General features: G+C 38.4%; 1 protein-coding gene and 1 non-coding gene across 2 annotated transcripts; both read left to right on the top strand.

Annotated features, from left to right (window-relative positions):
- Positions 1-217: 217 nt before the first annotated feature.
- On the top strand, positions 218-19,810 carry cnn3a (calponin 3, acidic a). Its single transcript, XM_067486078.1, has 7 exons — positions 218-474; positions 14,219-14,340; positions 14,514-14,580; positions 14,849-14,986; positions 15,095-15,211; positions 16,387-16,533; positions 18,717-19,810. The coding sequence occupies exons 1-7, from the start codon at positions 418-420 to the stop codon at positions 19,056-19,058; spliced, it is 990 nt and encodes a 329-aa protein (XP_067342179.1). The 5' UTR covers positions 218-417; the 3' UTR covers positions 19,059-19,810.
- Positions 19,811-26,687: 6,877 nt separating this feature from the next.
- trnag-ucc (transfer RNA glycine (anticodon UCC)) lies at positions 26,688-26,759 on the top strand. The gene has a single exon. It is a non-coding gene; the product is annotated as a tRNA-Gly (tRNA).
- The last annotated feature ends 803 nt before the right edge of the window (positions 26,760-27,562 follow it).

The following is a 27,562-nucleotide window of genomic DNA, read 5'->3' as shown; positions in this document are numbered from 1 at the left end:
AGAATAAGGCTCAAAGTGATCCGGCTCTTCGAAGGCAGCCGAGCCAAAAGAGCCAAATCTTTGAAAAGAGCAGAAATCTTCATAACTATGGCGTAGTACTCTGTCCTCACCTCATAAACAGAGCATCAGGAGAGGGAGGGACCTAATACAAATGACCTTCTCTGATTGGTTGTTAGGGCGCCGTCAATCATTTGTATTTTTTTTTTTTCCCCTTTTTTCGCAAACTGAGTCTGTCCCATGCACGGTGTATGCAGTCTCTGGACCTCGTCGTTGTGCAGTTTGTCGGAATACTTTCCTCCTGCTCTGCTTGTTCGAGGCGACTGAAGCAGCTGCCGTGTGGTAAAAGTTTCCCCAGCAAACTTGGTGCTACACTGTAGCTAAGGATATTCATTAGGGTTTACACGGCAAACGAACAAAATGACTCATTTTAATAAAGGACCGGCCTACGGATTATCTGCTGAAGTGAGGAGCAAAGTAAGTCTAACGATACTTTGTTTGTCTAAGAGTGGGGAAAAGCCAACTTTCACACGCGGTAAAAGTTTGCTAAAAATGTTAAGTTGTGTCGGCGTTGTCTTTCTAAGCACAGAGTCCGTTACTTCTCGTCTTTTCTCCCATTGAGAAAATAGCTCATCGAACACCACTTCATCGTCCCCGCGCTTGCAACAAAAGCTGCTCAACTTTCCGAAGTTTCTCGACTCTTTCAGCTTGTTTTTATTTGAAATACAGAAAGTAAAAGAGCAAGTGTGTGCTCGGCTGCAGGTCACCTAACGCCTCAGTGAACTTAGCACCACATTTAAAAGCTGAGATTTTAACGGAATATTAAGGGCAGACTGGGGGGATGTAGTTTACAGCCAAGCAGCAAATTAAAGTACGAATTAAACTCCGAAAAGTGGACGGAAGTTGTTTAAAGCTCGTATAAAGTAGCCTAACAATGCTGACCGTAAACCTGGTCTAAACTCGATATTAAACCACCTTTTCACCTTTTCTATGATGGCAAACCAAATCTCCTTACGTTCGTCATTACTTATTCATTGAATCATTACAGGATATTTGCAATATAGTTATAAAGTTAAGTCCTTTAGGTGAACTTCTTAAGAAGATGAGGTATGCTGTGTAAAGTCATTTCCCTAGTTAAGAATCTTGAGTATGATTTAAAATTTTCCAAATCAAAATTATAGTTTGTGTCCCGGCCCCCGCTGAGGGCTGCTCCTGCAATCTGTTACTTGACTCTTTTACTGGGTTGTTTGGATATGTAATGTCTTCCAAGTGTGATTACAAAATAGTTCCATTATTTAAATGATAATTGGAGCATTGCTGTAAGAATGTGTGAGCTTTATCTTTTTAAAATAAAGCAACATAAATAAAAGTAAAGTCAGTAAAAACTGACAGATGAAGACTGTTGGGTTGAATGTCTAAAGAATGATATTTCTCTGTGCACTGGTGCAGTCACCTCTATCTTAGGGTTAGGGTGCATCTTTGTACATATCTATGCATTTACACATGTCAGAATTATTTTACAACAGAGAAGTTTTGAAAAGAACCAAAGAAAGGCCACAATACCTTTTTTTTTTTTTTTTTTTTGCTTTAAATGTGAGCAATCATTGTTATTGTTTCCAACCACTCAGCAGCTATAAATTGCCATTGATGACAAAGTTTGCTTGGGTTTGGTAATCCGTATCCATAAAGCATATCGGCTTTCACAGCTAAACTGAACTGAACTGAAGTCAAGTGGAGTCTTTTCCTTTATAACCAAGTAACAAATCAATAGTGATAACATCATAAACACATTAGCTTGTGGAGACAGAGGGGAACCTTGCAGTTTGTAGTAGTGCTGTGCACACAGTGACAGATTCTTGTTGCTATGTGATGTTAATGCAGTTGATTTGTTTATCGGTATTTTGTGCATTTTTCTATTTCAACATACTTGTTCAGCTAAGCCATTGTCTCTGGCTACTTTAACCCCCTAACCCTGACATAATAGACAGGTGTCTCATATTTCGTGTAAGCTCACCCCTGACTGTGGTAGTAGCTGGATGACTGTAGCCTCAGTTTTTGCCTCTTAGACAAAGCTGCTGATAGGCTGTATTCCCAAAGAGTTTGTGAGAACAAACACAGTCATTCTAGTTTATTTGAATGGGGGAGTGTGTTTACATAGCAGAGACTGGCACCACAGGGGGGGGGGGGGGGGGGGGGGCTGCACCAAAATGAGGAAAACACACATACAGTCAGTTAGACTTCATTGATCACATTTTTATTGTCTCCCTTGTACATTAAATAATTCACAGCCACCAACAACAATTTTTGAACCTACTGCTTATATGTGTTAACACAGTCTCAACATTAATAAGCATAAATGTTCACGTTACTGTAAAAGTTGCTCCTGTCTGTGTGTCTGTCTTCAGTGGAGGCAAAAAGACAATAGATTCTCCTGACTGGTTAGCTCTGATTACTAGCTCTAAATCCACTCTTCTCTTTATCTCTTAACGCACTTTGTCACATGTTATAGGCATGAGCCCTCGCCTCCCACAGTTATTTACTCCCCTTTTTCAATTTTAATTATGCTGAGAGAAAATGCCCAAGCAGAGTGTCTGGTGGTCTTAACAGTGGTGTTTATTACCATGCAAAAACATACTCCTTAGCCAAATTTAAAATGCATTTACGAAAACAGTTATGTTGCATGCAAAAGTTCTCCTAGTTAACTGAAGGTTTCTGCTGCCATTCATGGGTTCGTCCTGGTCTTTAAAACAGCTTGAGGCAATATTTAAAAGTCAAACCTCTTGTGGCATTTTAGCCAAAGCCGCAAATACAGGCTGCTACAGAAAGAGAAGAGTGATACAGTGGAGTTGTCTGTTTGTGGTTATCCCATTTAAGTCTGTGTTCCATTTAAGCATGTGTAAGGTCACTGTGGAAAATATTCCCCCAACAGGAAGTGACTCATTTGAACTTTAAGGAGTAGAACTGCCATTTTAAGAAATTAGCTCTTCTGTCTCTGAACACAGAAATAAGAGGATGGTACCAATATCAAATTGTCCTCTTGATTGTCATTATCCAAATTATAAAGGCTTTGTCATAGGCAAAGCTGGGGCCATCATGGTTTTATTGACACTGAAGTGCACTCACTTTGCTTTAAACCTACTATCCCCTCCTAGTGGAGTTTCCAATTTTCATCCATCCATTTTCAAAACGAGTTTTCTTTTAAAGGTCAGCAACTCGTACTCACATTCACACTTATGGACAATTTAAAGTCACTAGTTTGCTTAACCAGCTTGTTTTTGAAGTGAGAGGAAATAACCAGTGTAGCTAGAGGAAACCCAAACAGGCACAGTGAGAACATCCAGAATAAGCCACAGACAGCCAACAAGTTTAAACCCATGACCTTCTAGCTGTGAGGCAGGAGAGCTAACTACTCATTCTACTGTGCTGCCCCACGTTTCCACTTTAGGATACATTATTGTCCACCAACATGTCAGATGAAAAAGATGGTTCTGCACCTTTTGCAGGGTTGTGCAAAATGACACTAGAAAACTGTCTCCATTTGTTGTGATGCATTTCACACTCTGCAGCTATACCTTTTTGTAATTTTTTTGCCGCATTGAGCTGTTTGATGTGGGAAGCTTGTACCTGCAAGAGGGGCAGCTTCTGTGACATGGTTGTGGTTTAGGTATGAAAGATCTGACACAGACCAGAAAACTTTAGTTTGCATATTATGCCACAGGCTGGTCTCCGCAACCAATTCAGCTTGCTGCTGTTGCAGAGCTGCTATATATTGTAACATCCAGGTTCTTCAGTACAGCAATAAACAGCAAAATGTGAGTGACGCTGTTTAAAAAACGTTAAGTAGCAGCTTCTTTTAGATGGCACTGAATGCCACCTATTTGTTTAGTGAACATGCATATCGTCTGCTATGTACAGTATAGGCCTTTACTCAACTTTGTTCACAGAGTTGGATGTTTTTTGCTTAAACCTATTTAGTCTAATAAAATGTTCTTGTTGGATATTAAAAACTGTTATGAAAGGTGAATTAAAGTTGGAAAAACTCTGCATAACATAAAATTTTAGCAGCGGCGGCCAAAATAAAAATGTAAGATGTTGTTACTGTACAATAGAGCAGTAATGTTGAATATAGCTGTTCGTTTAGGTTTGGAGGGCCATATAAACTACCACCCGCTTAACAAGGGTTGTTTTAGGCAGGCAGAGAAGCTTCTAAAAGCTGAGGTTCAGAGTTCTTTATTGACATTGGAAACACCTATTGAGAAAACACCAGAAGGTCCATTTAGTAGCTTTCCGAGAAAAAAGTGCTTAGAAAAGAAACAGATATTTGGACATCTACAATATCCTGATGATGGAGTAATCATATTTTGTTAAAGTTCTTGTTATAGGATCGAAAGCTTGAGAGTACTACTAAATGCACTTTGCAATGCCTTTTTGTTTACCTACTATTTCCAAGGATGAAAATGGGGTTGTCAGTGTAGTGTTCCGTGTGGATTTTGTTTAGGTCATCCTTGGGTCAATTGAAAAGTTTTATTTGGACTAAACCATCTCAGGGATTCACCTCAGTGTGTTAAGTGGTTGCCCCTGCCATGTGTTACACATGCCAGAAGCAAAGTAATATCATTGGTCAGAGGCTGCATGTGTTACTGTGTTGTGTACGCTTATGCAGTCAGTCACCAAGTTCATTATGATGAAAACAAATCACTGGAAAAAATGGCTTACTAGCACTTCATGTCATAGATGGCGTGACTTGACTGAAATTTGTATTTGACAGTCATACTGTCCCTGTCCATTTGTAGGCAAATATATTTTAAAGCTCTAAAGTGTAAGGATTTTTCAAAAACTACAATCATTGCTATTAATCCCCATTCAATGGGCAGGGGCCAATCTACAGTATGTTCCATTGCACAAGGTGTGTTCTTCTTAGAGCTGCATACATCACATTCCTGAAATTCTTAAGCATAAACCGTTTGACAAGGACCCATCCAAAGGACCTTGGTTTAACATTGTTTTCACTTTTAATTCTGCTTAACTTGCGTCACAGGTCTTTTAAGTCTGAATAGTAGACGTACAGGTGAGGTAGAAATCAGATTTGGCTCACTTTCTGGTTACAAGTAGGTAGTTGATTAGTAGTCACTTCGTAGTAACAAGATACAAAGGTGCTGCAGTGTGGTGTGATGTTCAAAAAATCAGTGCTGAAATTGTAGTCTGACTGTGAGTAGGCAGGCTGCTCTTATAGATTAGTCATGGAAATAAGAACTGTGCAAATTTTCCTTTTTTATCAAGCAGCACAAAGGTTGTAGCATAATGGAATGAATTTGCCTTACTTGACATTACATGTTTTTAAAGTGTGACTATTCTGCTTATGCACGTCACAGTTACGATGCTTATATATTGTGCAGCCCTAGTAAAAATTATTTTCGTGTCTGTCTTTCTCTGGGTGTTCCCCATTCAGCTAATGTGGCTTCTTGCTTTGTAATCCCTAAACAGAACATTCTGGGTCACTCTGTCATCAGTTTGAGGACAAGCATATGCTACTGCACTTGATGCACAGCATGTATTTAAATATGTAGAAATAGCAGTGTTGGTGGTTAAGTGGTGCCTTATCACAGCTGCATCATTACTGTATATAGATCTAATAACACCAGTATACAGTTCAAAGAATCTGCTTGCGATTTAAACCACACGAGCCTATCTGTGAGGCATGGTGGAGGTGCGATCAAGACTTTGGTTTGCACAGCAGCTTCTGAATCAAGCTCCCATAACTTTTATTGATGATTTCACTCAAGATGGTAGCAGTACAATGAATCAGATGTGTACAGCAGATATTTCAACCCTAATATACAGAGAAATGCATCAAAACGAACTGTGAAGAGACAATCATGCAAAACACCCTGCCAACTCTACAGAGGACTTGATCAGAGGGAAAAATGGAAGGTTTTAGACTGGCCAAGTCAACAACAAGACATGAACCCAACTGAAAATGGTTTTTCACCTGCTGAAGAGGAGAATGAAACACCCCGCACTCAAAAATAACACGTGAAAAAGGCTGTAGTAAAAGCCTGGAAAAGAATATCAAACGGGGCAATTAACAATTAGGCTTGATGCAAGTATTGCAAACAAAGAATTTGTAACCAGAGATATCTATTCCAATTGCTTACTTAGACTCACTTGCTCAAGTGTTAGAAACTAGTCTACACCAAAAAACACGAAACTGTGGCAAATTTCAGTTGAGCTCTCGGGTGCTTATTTATTTATTAACGGTTATCAAGCGGTCACACTTGATCTGTGGTTGTAGTGTTTGCCTAAAAGTCTGACTGCCTGGGCAACAAGAGTTCTCTCCCATGAATCTCTAAGCCTGTGTGCTCAGCCTACATCTTTTCAACTGTGTCATGAACTCTGTGGTGACTGACTCATTAGTCTCTGCCAGTTTGTCTCAGAAGGAGTAGTATTAATGTGGTGTTCGTGAAATTATACACACCAAATTTACTCAAGCATCAGTTGCGTCAATATTTTAGTCTGCTGTGTTTTACTAATCGAGATTTATCAAGATATGGTACTATTTAGTATTCCATTGTGTACAAATAGTTTTTACTTCTTATTGTGTGATGGACACACCTTTTTCAAAAATGTATGATGAGGTCTAGTGTGATCAGCACTCAAAACACAGTTCTGACCAAATTGTTTAAAACTCCCATCCTGAGGCATCTGTTTGCTTTCACACCCTAATGTTCAGTTTGCTTGTGGGTGGCCAACTGGCTGTTTTATTTTATCAAGTGAACACATTTAGTTTGTGCAGAGCTGGTAGGGAGGTGAAATAATGCAGAGGCTTCTGCCAGACCTACTTCTGACGGTAAATTAATCAAAATTTTTCTGATCATTAAGAAGATATTTCATATGTCAGAGGGTGGTCTGGTTTCCCAGTTGACTGATTAATAAAACAAATCATTCTGAAATAAAGAGATGGGCCAAATGGTCTGTATTAATTAGGCACATAATTGTAAAGCCTTCATGATCAGTCATAGTCATAATCGTTATTAAGATAGCAATTCTTCTACTCCCTCAGTTAATTAAAAATCTGACTGTGATCAGCTTATATTTAATTTTGCTCTTCCTCTTGCAGTTTTTATTTGTTGAACAAGTTCAAATAAAACTTGCTTTCAGATTACCTTGATTGTGATGATTTTAAAAACAGAGGAACAGAGGTAAAAAAAAACAGTAGTTTTTTTGTTTCTTTTTATAATTGCAGCTTAACTGTTGTGGTGATACCTGTTAATATGAAAGACCACAGTTCCAAGACATGGGCTGAACACACTGTATGTAAAAAAATATCACTAAAAAATTAAATCTTATGTCAAGACTTCCCCGCCAAAGCTAACATTTTTCCAAAACATTCCAGACAGTGCTAGAGAAGAGCTAAAACAAAAAGTTATGTATGCATAATATGGACTCTGTACTTCTAAATAATTATGAAGCACTACATCTAATTTTTAACTGATAGTTTTTGAATGGGTAGTTGTTATAGAACCTTTCTTAGACAGGTTTCAAATTTTAGAATCATCAACAAAACTCTGCAGCTCTTTGCTTTGGAATATGTGTTTATTCGTCAGATAGCAGAATTGTTTAAATGTCCACTCCCACTAATAGTGCAATTTTCATGGCAGGGCAAGGCATTTCCCATTTAGGTGCTGACACCAGAATTGTGTTGAGTATTGTTGTAAGTAACCACCCTTTTAATATTCAGTGTGCACTGTCCACGAGAGGCTTCCAATTTTAACTCACAGGAAATCTTCTTTTCCTGGAGCTATTGTTCAGCTCCAGAAAGATAGTGAACAGATATAATATTGTATTGTGTCTCTCTTTGTGAAATTATTGGAGTAGTCTTACATTAAAAATAAAATTAAAAATAAAATTCACAACTATGGAAGAAGTTGAACTTTTATATTTCAATGACATCCTGAACTTTGTTATACAGGTACTTTCAGTTTTTCACACTGATAATAGTGATTAAAATATACATTTCACAGTGATGTTTCCCAAAGGATGAATGATTAGGTTTTGATGAAAATTTTTAAATTTCCTCTGCATACACCTTCAGTCCCAAATTTCCTTTAGTGCACTGAAAATATCTGAGTGGAGTGGCCAGATTGCTAGGACATTTCCAGACCATGCACTACAGGAAATTGACTTCTTGGTAATTATGTGTACTTTTGAATTTTTCAGGTTTTCCTAAGAAAGAAAAATGCCAACTCTCCCTACGAGATAATTTTGCCACATTGCCACGAATTTCATTCTGTTGAGACCATAACGTTTTCTCGCGTAGTCGCAACAACAACATTTTGCAGTTGTTGTTTGATCTTTAGTCTTACCTACAGCCTGACAGTCTTCCCTATAACTATGTGTTGTTCCCTCTGGTTTTCTACATGTACCAGTTAAACACATTGCACCGCTCACCATAGTATGTGTCATGTTGTGTGTTTCTGAAGCTCAGTAGTGGTTATAGATTAATGAATTGCAGCCTCTCTGTTTGCTCAGCCTTGGTTCACTACTGTCATGTGTATGATGTGACAACTGCCATTTTTTTGTCTTTGTATTGAGTGTTTTAGTTAACTTTACAGTCACCCTGGTTGAGCCATGTGTAACTGAATTCCTGACAGAAACTGTGTAACATCTGACTTCACTAACATGACTTAACTGACATTATTTTCCAAATGTGTGCAGTTTTGTGCTGTCATCAGGAAATGATTTTGGATACTGAGATGAAGTGGGGAGGGGATTTGGGAGATTTGTCTGCTTTTCACTTCCAGCACCCTCTATATTTTTCCCTTAGATGCTGAGTTTAATGGTTCCATCAAGAGAATTGAATCCCTTTTTCCAATCCTTGGCTTTTTGTGAGCTCTTGGCAAGGCTCCTCCAAAGTAACTGCTGGGAGAAGAGAAGAGAGAAAAATTCCTTCCTTCGCGTCATCCAAGCTCTTTGGCCTCTCTGTGGGGTTTTTCTGTGTTGTCAAACTCCACAGACACAAAGTGCTTCACATTAATTCCTAAATGACACAACTTTTACCGTTTACTATGACCAGAGAAGATTTAACCTATAACCTTCAATGAGTCACAGTTTGGATCATCATCTTTGGCCTTTAAAGAGAGTACGTATGATAATGCGTATTATACATAATTATTACAGGACAATAAGATTTTCTCTGTTTTATAGTTGAAAAATAACTTTTTTGGGGGGACATTTGAATAAGTCACCTCAGTTTGTAGAATAATTTTATTAATTAGTATAGAAATCAACACACAAACCAATCAGACATTGTTGAAATAAGTTAAAACCCTTATTTTACATCAATTTCTGATTAAAATGCTTGGGAAGGATTTACCACATCTACAGTACATTTTCTTTGTTTGTCCCTTAATTTTCAGCAAAGATTACATTTGACAAGGTAGGAAACTACAAAATGATCACAGGTGTACTCAAGTCATACCGTATATAGACAAAAGAGTGTGCCCAGATGACTGCTGACATTTCCTTTATCAGCAGCTGATGACAGTGCTGAGGTATGGTAACAATGTAGCAGGGCACAACAACATTCTTATCTATGAAAAAACACAAAACACAAGTTAGAAACCGGTTTTTACATATCCCTGCACCTTAATAATAATCTTATTTAAGAAATACGGTCTTTTTTTTTCTTTTCTTTTTGTTATCTGTTAATTGCTTTTATTAGAACTGATTATTTGTATTAACACATTTCATCAAAATGTTTTTCTCTTTTTTATTCTCTATTACCAAATTTTTGAATTATCCTCATTATAAGACCTTGTCTACTGTCAATTAAATAACCAGTGTTTATTGCAGTAAACAAGCCAACTGTTGAATCCATTGGGAAATACAGTGGTTCATGTAATGTATCCAAATATTAAAAATATATTAAAAATTGAGAATCAACAAAAACAGTGACTTTTTTAAACTTATATTTTCACAATTTCTGTGGAGTTAATATTTACTTCAGCAAACCAGGGGTTTCAGGTCTGACGTGCTTTTAAGTAACCAGGTTACTCAGAGAAATCAGCTTACTCAGGTAATCAGGAAACAATGTTAACATGCACGTAAGAAACTTGGTTAAAGGAAATGAGTAATATAATTTCTCCTGCACCTTCGGCTTATTTTGGAAGCCTGGCACTGAGATTTGAACTGTATAGTGACAGAAAAAGCAGCTTCCTGTCTGCAGCTTTTCTGCTTATTTACTATGAAGAATCTACGTCAGCCCCATCAGCAAGAGAGATGGCTCTTGTTGGCTCTTTAGCTTAACAAATCAGTGCAAAAGAGGTATTAAAGGCTTATTGATTAATAACTTCTTATTTAACAAGTCTTCAATTAGAAGAAGCTATAAACTGTCTCTGGTGAGCAAGAGTAGTGTAAAAGTGATATGCAAATGCTACGTTGCTTACAGTTTGTATACCCAGATCTTCTGCTTTCTCTTCCTCATGTAAATGCAGAACATTCATGCAACATGCCCATCAGCTTTTGTCTTCGCAGTTTGCACACAATGTCACATGACTACCTTTCTTTTGTTATTTTGTTGTGCTGGTGACAGGCCACCATTACTTCAGAATGTTGAGACACATTTAGGTATCTCCAAAGAAATTACATTTATTGTCACAATTGCAGAGAACTGTTAGCACTGATGATTGAGAAACAGCAGAAGAAGTAATCCTGATATTATGATTTTGGCAATTTAAATTGATCTATTAAATTTGATAGAATACTTAATTTGGTATTAGATTTCATTTCCCACTAGCAGTATACTGATGGATGCAAAAATATCACCATATTTCTTTGAAACTAAAGCAGTTTTGGGCATTTACTCTTGATGGACTTCAGACATATGTTAGAAAATTAAACTTTAATATATCATCTTGAGTGGTCATGCCTTTTTGTTTTGGTTATGATAGAGTTCTTTTCACTGAATTTATAAAAAGTGGCTGCTGAGGACTTTTAAAGTAGCTTAATTTCCTCCATGAGTTGTGTTGTAGCCATTGCAGCTGTTTTGTCTCACTAAACTACATCTTTCAAAAGGAAGCATCATTCTGATATTTTGTATTTTTACTGTGCACAAAGTAATAATATACCGTACACACTGGTCTGTCCTTAGAAAAGCAGAATGCACTAGTTTGAAGTGGACATGGACTCTCTTGTGATTGTTTACTGACTATAAACTGAGACTGACAGTTTGTCCTGCTATGGATGAGCAAAGTGTCTGGGGGATGTTTATTCAGAGTCAACTAACACTAAAAGGCTCTTTCTTGAGAGTTAATGGGAGGGTGATTACTGTACAGAAAGATTTACTGACACATTTACAAAAGTGTCAGGTGTTATTGCTAACCTCTCTATGATCTGCTATCTTCCTTCTGGTTGAAGCTGTTAACTTTGTTGGAATTCCCCTTTTGTCCACCAAATGAGAGCTTAAACTATATGCAACAGACTACAATGTTGTGTTCAATAGTAACTAATAATTCATTGATTATGAAGGAGCCTCTCTTATTCATGTCCCCAAAACCTGCTGATTATGGTGACCCTATGACTTTCCTGTACTGCCACGGGAGAAATTTGAGTTTTAGTTGTTTAGGAAATGGAAAAAAATCACACACAAAAAAACACTAAGCTTTATAGAATTATTCATAATGGTCCAGTTGCTGCTTTAAGAGTGTGTTGTTATTGGTTATGAAGGTTACCGTGTTGAATTTCCTCTTGGCAGAATTTAGACTTTGACAGAACTTAGACTAATGCTTTCTTGTAAGTTTGTGTTTGTTGGTATAGAGCAGTATTTCTCCTCCTACTCTACCATCAATATTTCTAAAGTACAAATACACATTGTTAGTGAAAAAACAGATGTCCAAATCTGATATTACGCATTTGCATTAGGGTCAATTCGGGCAAATTTCAATGGATTGGTATCAGCCAAAATAAAGCTAGTTCAGTTTCGATCCATGTTCAGTTTTATTTTGCTGTATTTAAGGCTCTGCATCCCAAGCACAAATGACCTACACTCTGTACATGTCCTGGAATGCCTCCAGAGCATGCTGAGGGCATATTTATGCTACTTTCTCAATGCCAAGTCCTCACACAACAGCCAATGAGAAATCCACTTACAAAAAGAAGAGAGAAAGTATCAGAACTTTAGAATATTTATGATTTGTGGGTATTAGGAACAGTATATGGATTTGTATGTCAACCTGCAATAATAGGGGGGCCTGTTGGTTCAATGGGTAGAGCATCGGGTTGGAATGCAGAAGGCATTGAATCTCAACCCACCAGATGTGGCCCCACCCAGCCACCAAGGGCAACGCAGTTTAGACTGAACAGCAATTACTATAGGAAGAAAAGCCTATCTATCAAAGGTCAGTGTAGAAAATATTGAGCAGCAGCTTTAGCTAATTGTGAGGGATCTGTTTGGAAAAGTGTGCATCACTTGTACAAGTGGCTGGTGGTGAGCATACAAGCAGTTTCAGGGTCCTATTGTTCCAATTATTCTTTCATTCATATCAATAGTTTGAGCTGATAATTATTATTTTTTATTTTTAAAGTCCTGAAAAATACACTGTCAGATTGTCATATGTGAGATATTGAACATTAAGGCTACTGTAGGTAAATGTACGGATTGGATCAGATTGGTATTCACTGATACCTAATACTAAAGGTGTCGGATAAGAATCGGATCTCAAAAACTGGGTAATTCCTAAAAAAACAGAAAATTATTCTAAATTTATAAACAAATGACACACATTACTTTGTTATAACATTAAGTAGGAGCAAGTTAAGGGAAAACTGTAGAGAGTGCACATAGTAATGTGCGTACCCATTAGAGCTTAGATGTGTATATAAAGCCTTATAATGGGTCAGTTGGCCTTCAAAAACAGTTGTAATGATAACTTGTGTAATCTGCTAGCTGGAATTTCATTCTTATGATCTGATAAAGACAAGACTGCCTGTCATGTTTAGAATAAGAGCCACTGCTTTATGAGGTCGTTGGCATTGAGGGCCCACTAAGTTTTAGAAACAGAGGTCCAAGCTAGCATGAAAAGAGTCATGGGTATTAAGAAACTTAGAATCCACTTACTGCTTAACATGTAGCTGCTTACTGGCTAAGTGGCCTAGTGCAGATTAAACTCACTAGGTCCTATATTAAATATTTTTCACAAGCGGATCTTGAGAAAATAGGTATGGGTTTTTGAAATCCATGAAAATGCTTGAATTTTAATGTTGTGTTTTCAAGGCCTGTGTTTCTGGAGAAAGTGCTTGAAAATGCTTGAATCAGTAACTGTCTTTCACATTAAATAGCAGGGCGACTGAGTAAGTTAGTTCAATTAGTACAGTAAGTGGAGAAATAAACTAATCCAAAATAAATTTTACACCTGAGTCTGCGCCTGAGCCAGTTTGCGCCTCAGCCAGTTTGTTTTCATGTGTGTCCCTCCGTACCAACACAATGAGTCAGACATGACATGCCCGGAGGTTGTTGTTGTTTTAATAAATACAAAATATGGATAAAAAGAGGACCAAATCCATGCACAGCCATCTGCAGAAAAGACCTACAGCTTTCCATCATGGGAGAGTCACATGAAAGGTGTGTTGTAGTGTGGAATCTTCGAGTAACGTTATACCAATGTTACACGTACATGTTAATGTGTTCATGCTAACTGCTAGCTGGCGAATTTGTAGGCTAAATAATTTAAAGGCGCTGTGTGTGCTAGCTTGGATGCTTGTATGCTAGTATTGCATGTCAATTATGACCTGCTCATGTGTGAAATATTCAGTGAACATACCAAATGTTACTTAACAGTAACGGTAACCTTAGTAACCACATGTCAAAATGTGCTTGGGCAAGACACTGAACCCCCAACAGCCCATCCTAATCCCCAGCTGTGCAGTGCCAGTCCCAAGACTTTTAAAAATTGAGGAGGGATGGCCATAAAAACTGTGCCAAATCTACAAATGATCTGCTGTGGTGACCCTAAACTCACAGGATAGTGGGGAAAAAAGTATGAACCCTGTGTGTACACACACACATACACATACACATTTATACATACACACACTGTAGGAGATTATAGGTATCAAATCAGACTTGAAATCACCAGATACTACATATAAGGCAACTAAGATGAAAAAAAAAGGCAAAAAGAATCAGGACATATGGAAGGTATGAAAGAGGTATTTTGTCTTTCAGATTGCTCAGAAATACGACCCACAAAGGGAGGAGGAGCTGCGCTTCTGGATTGAGGAGGTAACAGGAATGTGTATTGGAGAAAACTTCCAGCAAGGGTTGAAGGATGGAGTCATCCTCTGTGAGTAAGTACTCTTTGTTCTTTGTAATGCATCCCACGAGACTAACTGTGTTGCTACAGTTTTATATTGCAGAGGCGCGTGGTTAATGCGAGGGATCAATAAATACTAGTTGTTAATACTAGTTGTTGATTAATTACATTATGATTTAATACACACTGTGTTTTCTTTCCTCTCAGACTGATTAATAAGCTGCAGCCTGGTTCAATAAAGAAAATCAACCTTTCACAGCTGAACTGGCACAAGGTAAAACCTTTACTAAACTGACAAAAAATGCATGCCATTTACATGATCTGCTGTAAAACAACAAAGAATTTAAAGGAAAGACATTTAGAATTCAGCAAGACATTCAGCCAGTTTCAGCATGTCAGACCCTTGAGAAGCAGTTGACTAATTCATGATTTTTTAACTGCTCTTCACTTTCTTTGTGCTGTTATGGCTTCCTCCCTGTTTTGTTGGACTACCCATCCCACCCCCTGGTTACTCCTTTTTTTCCCTCTGTTGCTGTCTGCAGCTGGAAAACCTTGGGAATTTCATCAAAGCTATCCTGGCCTATGGTCTAAAGCCCAATGACATCTTTGAGGCAAATGACCTATTCGAAAATGGGAACATGACTCAAGTCCAGACCACACTGCTCGCACTGGCCAGCATGGTGAGTGAACCCACGCTACAGAGCATCATTGTCTGCTGAGGAACACAGTTTCTGTTGTTATAGTATGCGAATCCAATGTCACTTTGACTAGCATGTTTTCTCTTACAGGCAAAGACCAAAGGTATGGACACAAAGATTGACATCGGGGTGAAATATGCCGACAAACAAACACGACATTTTGATGACGAGAAAATCAAGGCTGGTCAGTGTGTCATTGGACTGCAGGTACACTTTGCACTCATGAATGATTATGTGGTTCTTGAGGCCAACACATGAACTGATATCTTTAGGTTGATATCACTGTTAGCTGCCACTGCCAGCATTTATGCATAAATCTCAGATATCAGCAATTTGTCAATAACTTACAGTTATGAATAAAAACATACAAGAACCCTAATTCAATAAAGGTTTGGGCGATGTGTAAAATGTAAATAAAAACAGAGTGCAATAATTTGCAAGACTGCCTGCAGTCCACATCTTTTACCAATGGAAAACATTTGGTGCATCATAAAACAAAAATATCTGGCAACAAAGGCCCAGGACTGTTGATCGGCTAGAATCCTGCATCGGACAAGAATGGGACAACATTCCTCTTCTAATACTCCAGCAACTGGTTTCCTCACGTCCCAGACATTTACAGACAGTTGCTAAAAGAAGAAGGGATGTTATACAATCAAGACAAACATTATACAATACAAAAGTCAACATCACCGTGGTACAACTTTTTTGAGATGTGTTACTGCCATCAGTTTCAAAATGAGCTAATATTTTCCATGAAATGCTAAAATGTCTCTGTTTCAGTTTGATATGTTGTTTATGTTTTATTGTGAATATAATATGGGTTGATGAGATTTGCAAATCACTGCATTTTATTTGCGGTTGTATTTTAACTAATAACACGTGATTGTATGGTTTTTATTCATTGAATACATCATTTTAATATAATCAGGCTTTTTTTTTTGTAGGCTGGGAAAAGTATGTGTCCCCTTGGCCAATGACCTCAGTGAAAGCTTACTAGAGTCATGAGTCAGCAAACACTGATACAAGTTTGTAGGTTTGGGATAGAGCCGAACCTTTAGTGTACTCACAAGAAGTGAACCACGCTGTGTAAAAGACATCTCAGCAGACACCCAGCTTCAAAGCACTAAACATAAATCTATGCTTTTTGCATCGACACAGTCAGAGCACACACCTGTTTGTATTGTCATTACTTAATTTTTAAACCCTGGTCTCACTCGTGGAAATGTTTGTATTGTATGGGTACCTCAAAAGGTTCCTGTTACCCAGGGAAAGTTTCTGCTGTCAAAACACAATTATTGAAAGTAAAATGCCACAAGCTCTTTTCTAAAGAGGTTAAGCTGAGTTATAATTGGAGATTATCACTGGCCTCTCTTTCTCAGATGGGAACAAACAAGTGTGCAAGTCAGGCTGGAATGACTGCCTATGGAACCAGAAGACATCTGTATGATCCAAAGACTCAGACTGACAAACCCTATGACCAGACAACCATCAGCCTGCAGATGGGCACCAACAAAGGAGCCAGCCAGGTTAAAATCCACTCTTCTCTTAATGATTCACTAATTTGATCTTTTTAAAGATTCTTCGCTAGAAAAGACTTAAAGGTGGTCTCCTTTTTGTAGTTTATTCTTTCATTTTCATATTTTTTGTATACTATTTTAGTATAGTATCTAGTTTGCTGTGTAAAGCTTACCCTCTCAAATCAGGCGGTTGGAGGAAGTTGTTATCGTTGTTTTTATCATCATGCAACTTTCTCTGCTTCAAGCTGTGACCAGCACCAACAGCTATATTGAGCTGTTGGTGCTGGTCACAGCTTTCGTTCAGACTTTAAACATCCCGCACGAAATAAGATGTAAAACACTGAGAGCTGGTAAAAAGCAGAGGGGTAAAAAGGGAAACAGGCAAGCGGGGGAGAGAACATTCATGCCGCATCTCCCATCTCTGATAATGGGCAATGTGAGGTCTCTTGAGAACAAAGTGGACGAGTTGACTGCACTGGTGAGGAAAGAAAATATGTCTCGACTCTAGAGTAATTTGTTTCACAGAGACATGGCTGTGGGACAGTATGCCCGACACATGCATCAGTATTGATGGCTTCAGTACCGTGCGGGTGGATCGGAGCAGAGAAGAAAGCAGAAGGAGGAAAGTCACTGAGGAGGACTGGTCATGTAAATCAACGACAGGTGGTGTCATACTGATCATGTCACTGTGAAAGAGAGTCTGTTGCTCGGACGTTGAACTGTTGGCTGTGGGCCTCCCTCCTTAATACAGTATATGCCCAGAAAGTTCTCACACGCCATTTTGATCACCATCTATATTGCTCCCTCTGCCTCCTCAGATAGAGCAAGTGAGTGTGCATACACTCGGTCACAGCCAGACTCCAGACCCGACATCCTGAAGCCATCTTTATGATCTCGGGTGACTTTAATCATGCAACCCTCTCACAGACCCTTCTCATCTTCACACACTATGTGGATTGTCACACCAGGGGGGAGAAGACACTGGACCTGAAGTACTCAAATGTTAAAGAGGCCTCTTATGCCCTCACCCCCCAGGTCTGACCACAACCTGATCCACCTCCAACATGTATACAAGACCCTGGTTCAAAGTCAGCCCCCTTAGGAGAGCTGGTCCTGTTCTGGGGTGGAGCTGGACCCTCTGCATGTTGTGGACAGAAGAATGTTGTCCAAACTCCTCTCAATCCTGGACAATCCCACCCACTCCACTGTGTGCTGGCTGCACAGAGGAGCACTTTTAGCCAGAGACTTGTATTTGTTTATTGTCTTTGTTTGGTGGATGTTCTTTTCCTTTCTTTCTACTTTCATGCAGAGTGCTGCTGTAACAAGGCGACACAATTTCCCTATGGAATCAATAAAGTTATTGAATCTTGAACATGACGATAACACTGTACATAACACATTATTTATATAACACCTTTTTATACAGAATAATGCAATAGAAAGCACTTTACAGATTATTTAAAATTTTATGAAGGCTGTACCAAACAAGGACGATAAAAGATAAAATCAGTGATAATAGTGCCCATAAAACAGGATTATTAAAAAAGAGAAAGTTGACAACAAGGCACACCAAACTACAATGAGACTATGTTTTTAAATAAATATTTTCTATAAATCTAAAGCCTGATGTATCTTGTGGACACATTCCCACTTTAAATGGCATTTTGAAATGATATATGACCATTCATTGTTCTTTTAATCTTTTTTTTACTCCCAGAATATGCATAAAGTATAAAGCCGATAGCACCAGGTAAAAAATCTGCACAGTTGTCGAGAGGTCTGGTTCTCCCAAATTACTCTATCACATTTTCTTACATACACCTAGTGTTTTTTTTTAACATCTCATTAGATGTTAGAGATCACTTTTCATGCAGATATGAATGCTAGGTTGACCCAAACAGATTGCCTCTGCGTTTCTTTTCCTGGCAATCCCTTTCACTGCTATTTTATTGGTAAAAGGCAGGTTTCTAATGCTCAAAACCTAAACTGGTTTCAAAGATATCAGTAGAGAGAAGAAAATGTAAAATGTACACTTTGTTCTAATGATGTACAATATATATGTATATATATAACATAGTTTTCATGGCAGTCAGATAAGGTTTTTCTAGAAGAATAAGTCCATTTAGAGCAGGGTGTGGAATATTTTTTGCATAAGAGTCATGTTGTAACGTTCTGGTTTCGGTTTCCTGCAGGCGGGTATGTCAGCTCCTGGTACCCGCAGAGACATCTTTGACCAGAAGGTGGCGCAGCAGCCGCTGGACAACTCCACCATCTCTCTCCAGATGGGCACCAACAAGGTGGCATCTCAGAGAGGTATGAGTGCATACGGCCTGGGTCGACAGGTGTACGACCCGAAATACTGCGCACCCCCAACAGATCCAGTCATCCACACTAATGGCAGCCAGGGCACCGGAACCAACGGCTCCGAGATCAGTGACAGTGACTATCAGGCCGAGTTCCAGGAGGACGAGTACCATGGGAGTTACCATGATGACTACAGCTCCCATTACAACGATCAGGGCATTGACTATTAGTGGAGACCACCACCTCCAATGCAGTATTAACAAGTGTATTTTATCAGCTACACAACAGAGCAAGTCTTTTGCTATCATCACTAGTCTTTTTTTATTCTCTTAAAGCCTAAATGAATCGTTGCGTGCTTTCCTTCTTGACTTAGACTCTTCGATCTGAGCAACAAAGGTTGTAATAAGTTGTAGTTGCATAGAATGAGATACAGAGATTCAGTGATGAAAATGTATTTTTAAGCTTAAGAACATTATTTTTAATACTCACTTTTTAAAAGATGTCTTACTGATGGAACACTGAAGTAGTGATTACTTTTCATTGTTTTACATTCCATTGATTTTATTTGTGAACTGAAACCTCGCTGGTCCTTGTGGGGGAAAAAAAATCCTGTGCGTAGTCTTCAATAACTGACTCGTTTTTGCTTTCTTCCTACTTTTTATCATCACACACCCAGCCACGGGTTTTGATGCTGGTATTTCTTACATTTATTTACCACAGTTATTCACTAGATTTTTTTTTTCTTAAAATGAAGAGCATGTAAATCCTATTTGCTGTCAGGTAGTACAATGACCAAACCTAAGCCAACACAATTTTAGAGCTGGACTTGTGCCATAGCATGATTTGTGTGTTTTGTACCCTTTGTTTTCTAAAACTGTATTTATTGCAATGACTCATTGCAAAACAGTCCACTGTTAGTATATGGTTCATAAAGAAACTGGTATGTCATAAATAAACCCTTAAAATAAAGCTTTATGGTAAAGTCTGCCCGCTATTCTTACAAACATCATGTCCAGCCATACTGAAAGAAGGTGCTACATTCATTGCCACAGTTCATGCCTACATTTGGTATAGGAATATACACAATACACTTAGTTTGTAGTTTGGAGGTGAATGTGTTTCACTGGTTAATCAATAGCAAACAGCAGTAATGTGGATGCTGGTAAGAAACTGTCAACAGGAGTCATGTGAGTTTTTCCAGAAAAGACAATGAAATCAGATGTGTCAGGACTCATTTCAAAGTAGATTATACATATCATATGATGTCTGATGTAATCTGAAAGAGTAATTGAGTTTGTTGTGAAGAAGCTTTAAAGGTACATCTGATCATTTCCCTGTTCAGAGCCAAACCAACAATGAATGGATGCTAGTAATGTTGCAAGTGGATCAAAATGTCAGTGTGTCTTATTAAATTATCTACTTAGATAAGAGTGAATTATTAATATCAAAGAGAAGTTACAGCTAGAACACAAAAATTAAACATGGGGTCACAATTATTTACCTTAGCTTACAGAGAAATGTGCAGAATGTGCAGGACAAGATCTATCAAAGCATTATTTTTTAAAAAACAAGTCAATGAGCCACACTTGCTGCTTCATTTCCAGGAATACGCACTTTGCAGTGCTTTTACTACCACATCAGGCAAGTTTGTTTGCAAGAAATAGCTGACTGTAACTGGAAGGTTGTCAAGAATATAACTGCACATTAATTTTACCACAAGATGAACTCACTTCATTTTGAAGAGAATGTTTGGAAGGCAGCTGTTTAAAGGTCTCTCCCAGGATTTTCTGGAAATGGACAAAGGCTCAGTGAGGGAAGAATGAGGTCCAACAGCTCAGCAAAACAAACATTGCTGTAGGATCCAAGCTGTTCACACGCTTTAAGAATAGTTAAGATGGAAACTTAGAAAACCATGCATTTGAATACATTTAAAGGAAGCTGTTCATCACGGTGTAATCAAAAGAGTGAACATCAGGTCAGATAGATGCATAGTGCATTCCAGATGTCCTGAAAGTCAGAGTTTAACTTCCCATTTGGAAAAATTCAGTGGAATGGCCAAGTAGGACACTCAGGTCAGGTTTCAGTCCAGAATTTTCCAGGATGCAGTTACTGTATCAACATGCTGTCAACATGGCTGCTTACAGTGGAAACACTGTTTATAACTAAAAATGTGATGAAAACTCTCAAAATACAGCTTGATTTTTTAGAAACGCAAAACTTTTACAAATATGGTTTTCAGACTTGTCTGGTTATCCAGTGTACCCATGGATGGGTACCCCTGATACATATGAACAAAACCCTCACAGTCTTTTTTATGCCCATTTCTCATGTATTTGTAGTTACTTTGTGCTGTGGTTGTTCAGCATCTGTGGATGTTTTGTGTCTCTTTGTTTTGAGTTTCTGTTGCCATTTTGTGTCTCCTTGTAGTCACATGTGTGTCTCTTTGTAGCTGTTTTGTGCCTTTGTTTTTGGTCCCTTTGTAGTTGTTTTGGATTTCTATGTAGTCATGTTGTGTCTCCTTGGAGTAAGATTGTGTCTTTGTAGTTGTTTTTTTTTTTATCTCTTTTGGTGTAGACTTTGTTGAAGTTGTTTGCAACCCATCCCCTTGTAGTTATTTTGTGTCTCTGTGTAATTTGTGTTTGCATCTCTGTTGTTGTTTTTTCTGGTTGTTTTCACTTTTTATTCCTTTGTAGTTATTTGAGGTTGGCGCGTGGTCTTTTGGGGACTTTCTGTGGTCTTTTAATTTGCATCCCTTTTGTCTTTTTTTTGTCCCTTTGTAGTTGTTGAGCATCCCCATGTGGTCACTTTGTCTGTCTTTATTGTCTGCTTTGTAGACATTATGGTTCCCTGTGTATTTGGTTTTGGTCTATTTGTGACCACTTATACATTTTCAGTGACATTGTTTTAGGCTGAGCCCAGAGCATCAGTAACCCATGGCCTCCTGGGCATTTGTTCAGTAATCTTACACACAATTAAAAATGAAAGCCATGTCCATGGCACATAAACTACAACTACAAAATCAACTTGAAACCAGACTAAATATGAATAGAGATATTTCAGCTCTATAGTTTCTTCACTTCTGTACAGTATTATTTTCTCGAATATTTTCTCAAATGGAATGACTGTAGAGCCATGAGTGTTTTCAGTGATAGTTTTGCTGAACAGTGGCACCCTGCATCCCAAGGTTAAATTTGGTAATCTCTCTTTGTGATGGAGTGGATTAAACAAGCTTGTGTCTGTTTTGTGGCCTCAGTCAGGCACTCTGGGATTTCACAAAGTTGAAGACAAAGAGTGAGCAGCCAATGGGCTTCATGAGAATGTAATGGCATTCCGTCAAAGCCCCTCCTAACCAAAAAGCCTCCCCCACACCCCAACCCGTCCGCTGCTCTGGAATAATCACTGCTTTGTGCAGGCCAGCAGAACTCAGGTTGAAAATGCAAGACTCAATTATAGAGAGTGTCCAAAAAAGCATGGTAACCACAGCAAGCGCAGAGGGCCCTTAAAGGGAAGGCATGTAACACATCCAGTCCTGTAGTCCTGGCTTATCGCAAGCAGAAACTAAGCCGATTGTACCCTCCCACCTCACAAATACTGCCAGGGGCCAAAAATGTGTGACAGCATTTCTGTGCCAAATACTTGATAAATGATGCACAGTGTCACTTTGTTGGCCCATCGGCAGCTGGAGCAGTGTTCTGCTCTTACGTCTGTCAGACCTGAACCTAAAATTAATGAGTGTGTTTGAGGTTTGGAGATTTATGCTGACAGTGTTCAAAATGAGACAACTGATCATTTTCTACTTTCCAAGAGACATACTGATTGATTTTTTAAAATTTTCTGCATGAGTACTTCCTCATTTTTAGCTGGTAGAGTGTGTAGTGCAATGGTTGTCTGAGAAAACACTGGAAAAAATGGGACATTATTAGAAGGTACTAAAGGTGGAGTTCCAGCACTTCTCCTCCTCCTCCTAAGGTGGTAATTCAATGCACCTTTGCACTTGGAGTGTGAGAGAGGAAGGCGGAGGTGTGCAGTCTTCTGGCATACACATGGATGAGCAGGATGTTTCCTGTAGATGGCAGGCTGCTGATCACCCTCAGCTGGGGCCTACATCTCAGCTGGCAGGGGCCTGGGCAGCCATCGGGAAATCCATTTTTTATGCCAAACTCGTGTCAGTCCGACATTTAATCCAAACACCAATTTTGTTTAATCTCGATTAACCCTTATTTCACTGCAGGAACTTGAGGGCAGGGTTATGGTTTCTCAGAACTAGTACGTGAGACATGTGTCCACATGGGAAAGTGTTTATATTTCCATACAGTCACGCATGAAGGCACGGCGTCTCAGAAAGTGGGAAGAAAAAAGTCTGTAATTACTGGGATCAAATGTGTCAACACCCTTATGAAGATGAGCTATAAGCATCCTTCCATATAGCGGCCAGCTTATGTGGGTCAAGTAAACATATTAGCAAGATGACACTAGTTTAATGAACTTGGTCCCACTGCTACCTTTCAAGTTACTTATGGTGTTCTAGTTTAAAATAGAATAGAAAGGAATCAAGAAAAAAAGCTGTGACCAGACAAACAGGAATTAAAAGTCATGTTCCTTGTTGTGATGTAAAAGTCCATAAAGGATGAAGAGTTTGTGGAGGACATGGACCCAGCATCAAAATATCTGCCATAACAAAAGAGCTTCAGTTTGTCATCAACATGAGCTCAGCACTAAAGTCTGGAGAAATAAAGTGCGGGTTCTCCTGTGCAGCAGTTCCCCCTTTTTTAATGACAAGATCAAGGATTTTTACTTTTAGCTGGAAGGTTAGGAATTTAACCAATATCAGTGGGACTGCAGCAAGCCCTCTCAATCAGCAGTAGATCAGGGGAATAATCTGGGCCCCGGGAGCAATGGGAACAACATAGATCCAAATACCAGGAGCCCCCCCATAGACTCAGGAACCTGTACAAAGGGTCTTCTACATCTTTTGCATCTGGAATGTTGCTCAGAAACACGTCACAAAGAATGAATGTTATAACCTTTGGGATAGTAGGTTTCAACGTCCTCTATGAAATATTTAGATGCTGCATTTTTATACTCTGGTGGTTTCTAGGTGTGAACTGTGTGCTTCAGCTAGATTGCTATATTCCCTCTTCTTTCACCTCTTCCAGATCTTTCCACAGAGAGCACTTTGCTCCCTCCAGTTCTGCTCCGCGGCTTTTGTTCACAGATAACCCAGAGCCAGTCTCCAGCTGACTGCTCTGATGGAGTTTACAGTCTGTTGCATAATTCTTGGCTCAGAAAACAGCGGGCTACACTCACACACACACCCACACACACACACACACATAATTCTGTTACTCTGTTTGTGAGGCTTCTCATTGACATAAAGGATTCCTTATTCAGAAGTTTCAAACTCAAAGGAAAAATGTCTTTCAAACATAAAAGAACATGATTGATTTATGTTATTTTATATATAGGCCAACAAACACTTTGTTGTGTTTTTGTGTAATATATATAGGTCAAAGCTTACAGATTAAAAAAATAATTGTCGTTTTCCTGCTTTTTTAAGTTTTACAGTTAAAAATATGCGGTATTTTTTCTTATGGTTTAAAAACATTTGTTTTACATGTACATTACAATTTTGATTTGTAAAGTGATAATGTAGCATAATAATAATACAGTACTAATAAATAATGGATCAATTTGTTAACGTACTGAATATCTGTTTAATGTCTATTAAAATAAATGAATCATGCTATGTATCCAGTAAGGATGGCAGATGAATAATTTAACTGTGTTCAGACTTTAGATTTGTTGACATTTTTTATAGTTTTTTTTTCACCATTTCAGCTTAAACACATAATTGATTGAGAAACTAATTAATAGATCTTCAAATGCACCAGAGTGCACACCAACACAACAGCTGTTTCATCTGATCTGTTGAACAAGCTGAAGCAGATGTTCAAAAGCCTGTAGGAAATCTTTTTATGTGGAACAATTCATGGAACTGTTAATTGGGTAAAATGAAGATAATCATGGTTGAATTTTTTTTGAAACATTCTTTGGCCACACTGTCCTGACAATCCCCAGCTTTTTCCTGGATTTGTGATGTAGCTTCCTTAACTGACCTTAACAAACCTATATCTAAACATTATTTGGGAAAAAGCAGGATGGGATTTGAAGATGACTACACTTCGCTGACTTAACAGAGAAATCTGTAGTTTTTACTCATGGTGTGGTTGGAAGTCTAAAGCAGTTTTACATTGAAAATGAAAAATGTTATTCTTACTGTAGAACAAAAAAATCCAACAACAGATGGATGTTTTATGTGAAATTCGTGATCCAGCAGCAGTGCATCTACTTGTGTTTTAAATAATTAAATAAGCTTCAGAAACAATGGACATCACACACGTTTTAGAGAAAACGCAAAATCAACCTTACCTAAATATATTTCTGATCATTTTTGTGTCCTGCAGACAGTGAAGGTCATATAGAATAGGCACTGCTGCTTGTGAATGAAAGTGAAGAAGTTACGCCATGTAGTCACCAGGAAGATGAAAGGCACTTTGGGCCTGAGTCTGTGATAATACTGACCCCCTGTGGATTTTCTGCAGAATTACTTTTTGACCTTAATGACAAATAATTTTTCCAGCACAGCCACTTCTCCCTCGAAATTTTTCAATAATAGGATAATCACAGAGTTTTGGTTTTCACCTTACGCTGTTTGGCCTTTGAGCTGATCACACCACCATCTCATTACACTGAGCAGGACTAGCTGGTGCTGTTTTTGTAACTTTACATAAATCTAGTCCATTATAACATTCTCATTTCACAAATCTAAATGTTAAAAAAAAAAAATCTAAACTCTAATTTTTATTTGCATTAGCAGCTAACATTTGGCTGTAGCTGAGTTGTTAAGGCAGTTGTCCATGGACCACAGGGCTGTCAAAGTTACCTTGGTCAAGGCACTTGAACCCCAAGTTGAGGTGAGCACCTTGCATGGCAGCCACTTCCATAGGTGTGTGAGTGGGTGAATGAGAAGCAACATTGTAAAACACTTTGGATAAAAGCAATAAGTATGCAGGGCAGAGCACAAGCAGAGCAGAACATGCAGACATGGATCATTTATCTCAGACAATACAACCATACATCAATGCACTGTCCAGCAATATGGAGTTTACAAGTGGAGCACATCATGGATCAGTGCTAGGTTCCCAATTAGTCCCTTTATGTATCATTGATCTTCCAGAAAAATGCACTCACACAGAGATTTGGTAATCAAGTTTTTGGGACGACAACAAGAAAAAAGTACATTTTCCTTTTCTTATCAATGGTAAAAAGAAGCACAGGTTAGTAAAGTTTCACTTAGGTGAACAATAAAAGTCTAGTACATGCAGTTTGTCACAGATTGGTGAACCTCTGCCCATCTGAACATATGAGAGGCTCTACCTCTCTGAAATGCTCCTTTTATATCCAGTCATGTTACTGACCTGTTGCAAACTAACCTAATTAGTTGTCAAATGCTGCCATTTATTTTGGATTACTTTATTCAGCCTTTTGTAAAACCTCCTCCAACTCTTATTTTCCATGAAATTATAAAATGTCTCAGTTTCAACATCTAATATGTGTATGTTCTATTGTCAATAAAATATGGGTTGTTGAGAATTACAAATCATTGCATTATGTTTTTTTTACACATCCTCCCAACTTTTTTTGAACTGCGGTTGCACATAGGTAAAAGAGAGAAATTGCAAACTCAGTTTTTAGACCTCAGTAATTTCAAAACTCAGTGAGCAGCCATCCTTGTCTTCATGTTCCAACTCCTCTCTTTCTTGATGAATCTCGATTGTAAGAAGTATGTATTATATCAGGCGATGGTGGTATAGTGGTGAGCATAGCTGCCTTCCAAGCAGTTGACCCGGGTTCGATTCCCGGCCATCGCAAGCTGTTTTCTCCTCTTTTTCTTTTTAGCCGAGACATACACACATTATAAAGAACTGCTGACTGGCTTCTGATCTACTTGTGCCAAACATCATCACCACAAATGCATTTTTCTTCAGATGACTGGTCGGAGAAGAGAACATCTCATATCTGTAAAAACCTGATTCCTCAATCCCTTACTCATTTTAAGGTCCTGACAAACACGTGCAGCGTAGCTTACTTTGGATTTACCGGAAATACTGTATTATGTCTATATATGTCTATCAACAGAGCAAACAGACCGGCTACCTAGCCTAGCTACGCGCGCCAGGTTTTACGCATGGATCAGAGTCATTACGCGTGTTGCAAATGCAAATTTTTTTTATGTTTTAAAACAACAACTATAGTTTATAGTTGTCAAACGACTCTAATGTATGTAATTTGTTCTATTGTAGTCGTTTAAACTGTGTGTTATTTACGTTAATAGAGATAATGCTTTGAAAGCAGCTATGCTCACAACTATACCACCATCACAATTAAAAGGTGAAAAATTGACCCAAAATTGATATTGATTTTTAGAAGAAGTAGGTAGAGAAGGTCTATAGACATGACATAATCTCCACAAAAAGGGTAAATATCAAACTTGAACTGTGACTTTTCCCCAATGCACCCGTTTTTACTGGAATTGTGTCAGAGCTAAAATTACAAAATGCCAGTAATATTCAAAATGTCCCATTTAGGACCTAGATATGTCCGCCACCTTCAGTAGATGGCGCTCTGACTCTGTCCTAGCACATCACTGGGGGAATGAAGGCTATAGTGAGGC

This window comes from Channa argus, chromosome 19 (assembly GCF_033026475.1).
Source record: "Channa argus isolate prfri chromosome 19, Channa argus male v1.0, whole genome shotgun sequence".
NCBI lineage: Eukaryota > Metazoa > Chordata > Actinopteri > Anabantiformes > Channidae > Channa > Channa argus.
The sequence above is the reverse complement of the archived record's forward strand: the minus strand, read 5'-3'. Positions and strand labels throughout refer to the sequence as shown.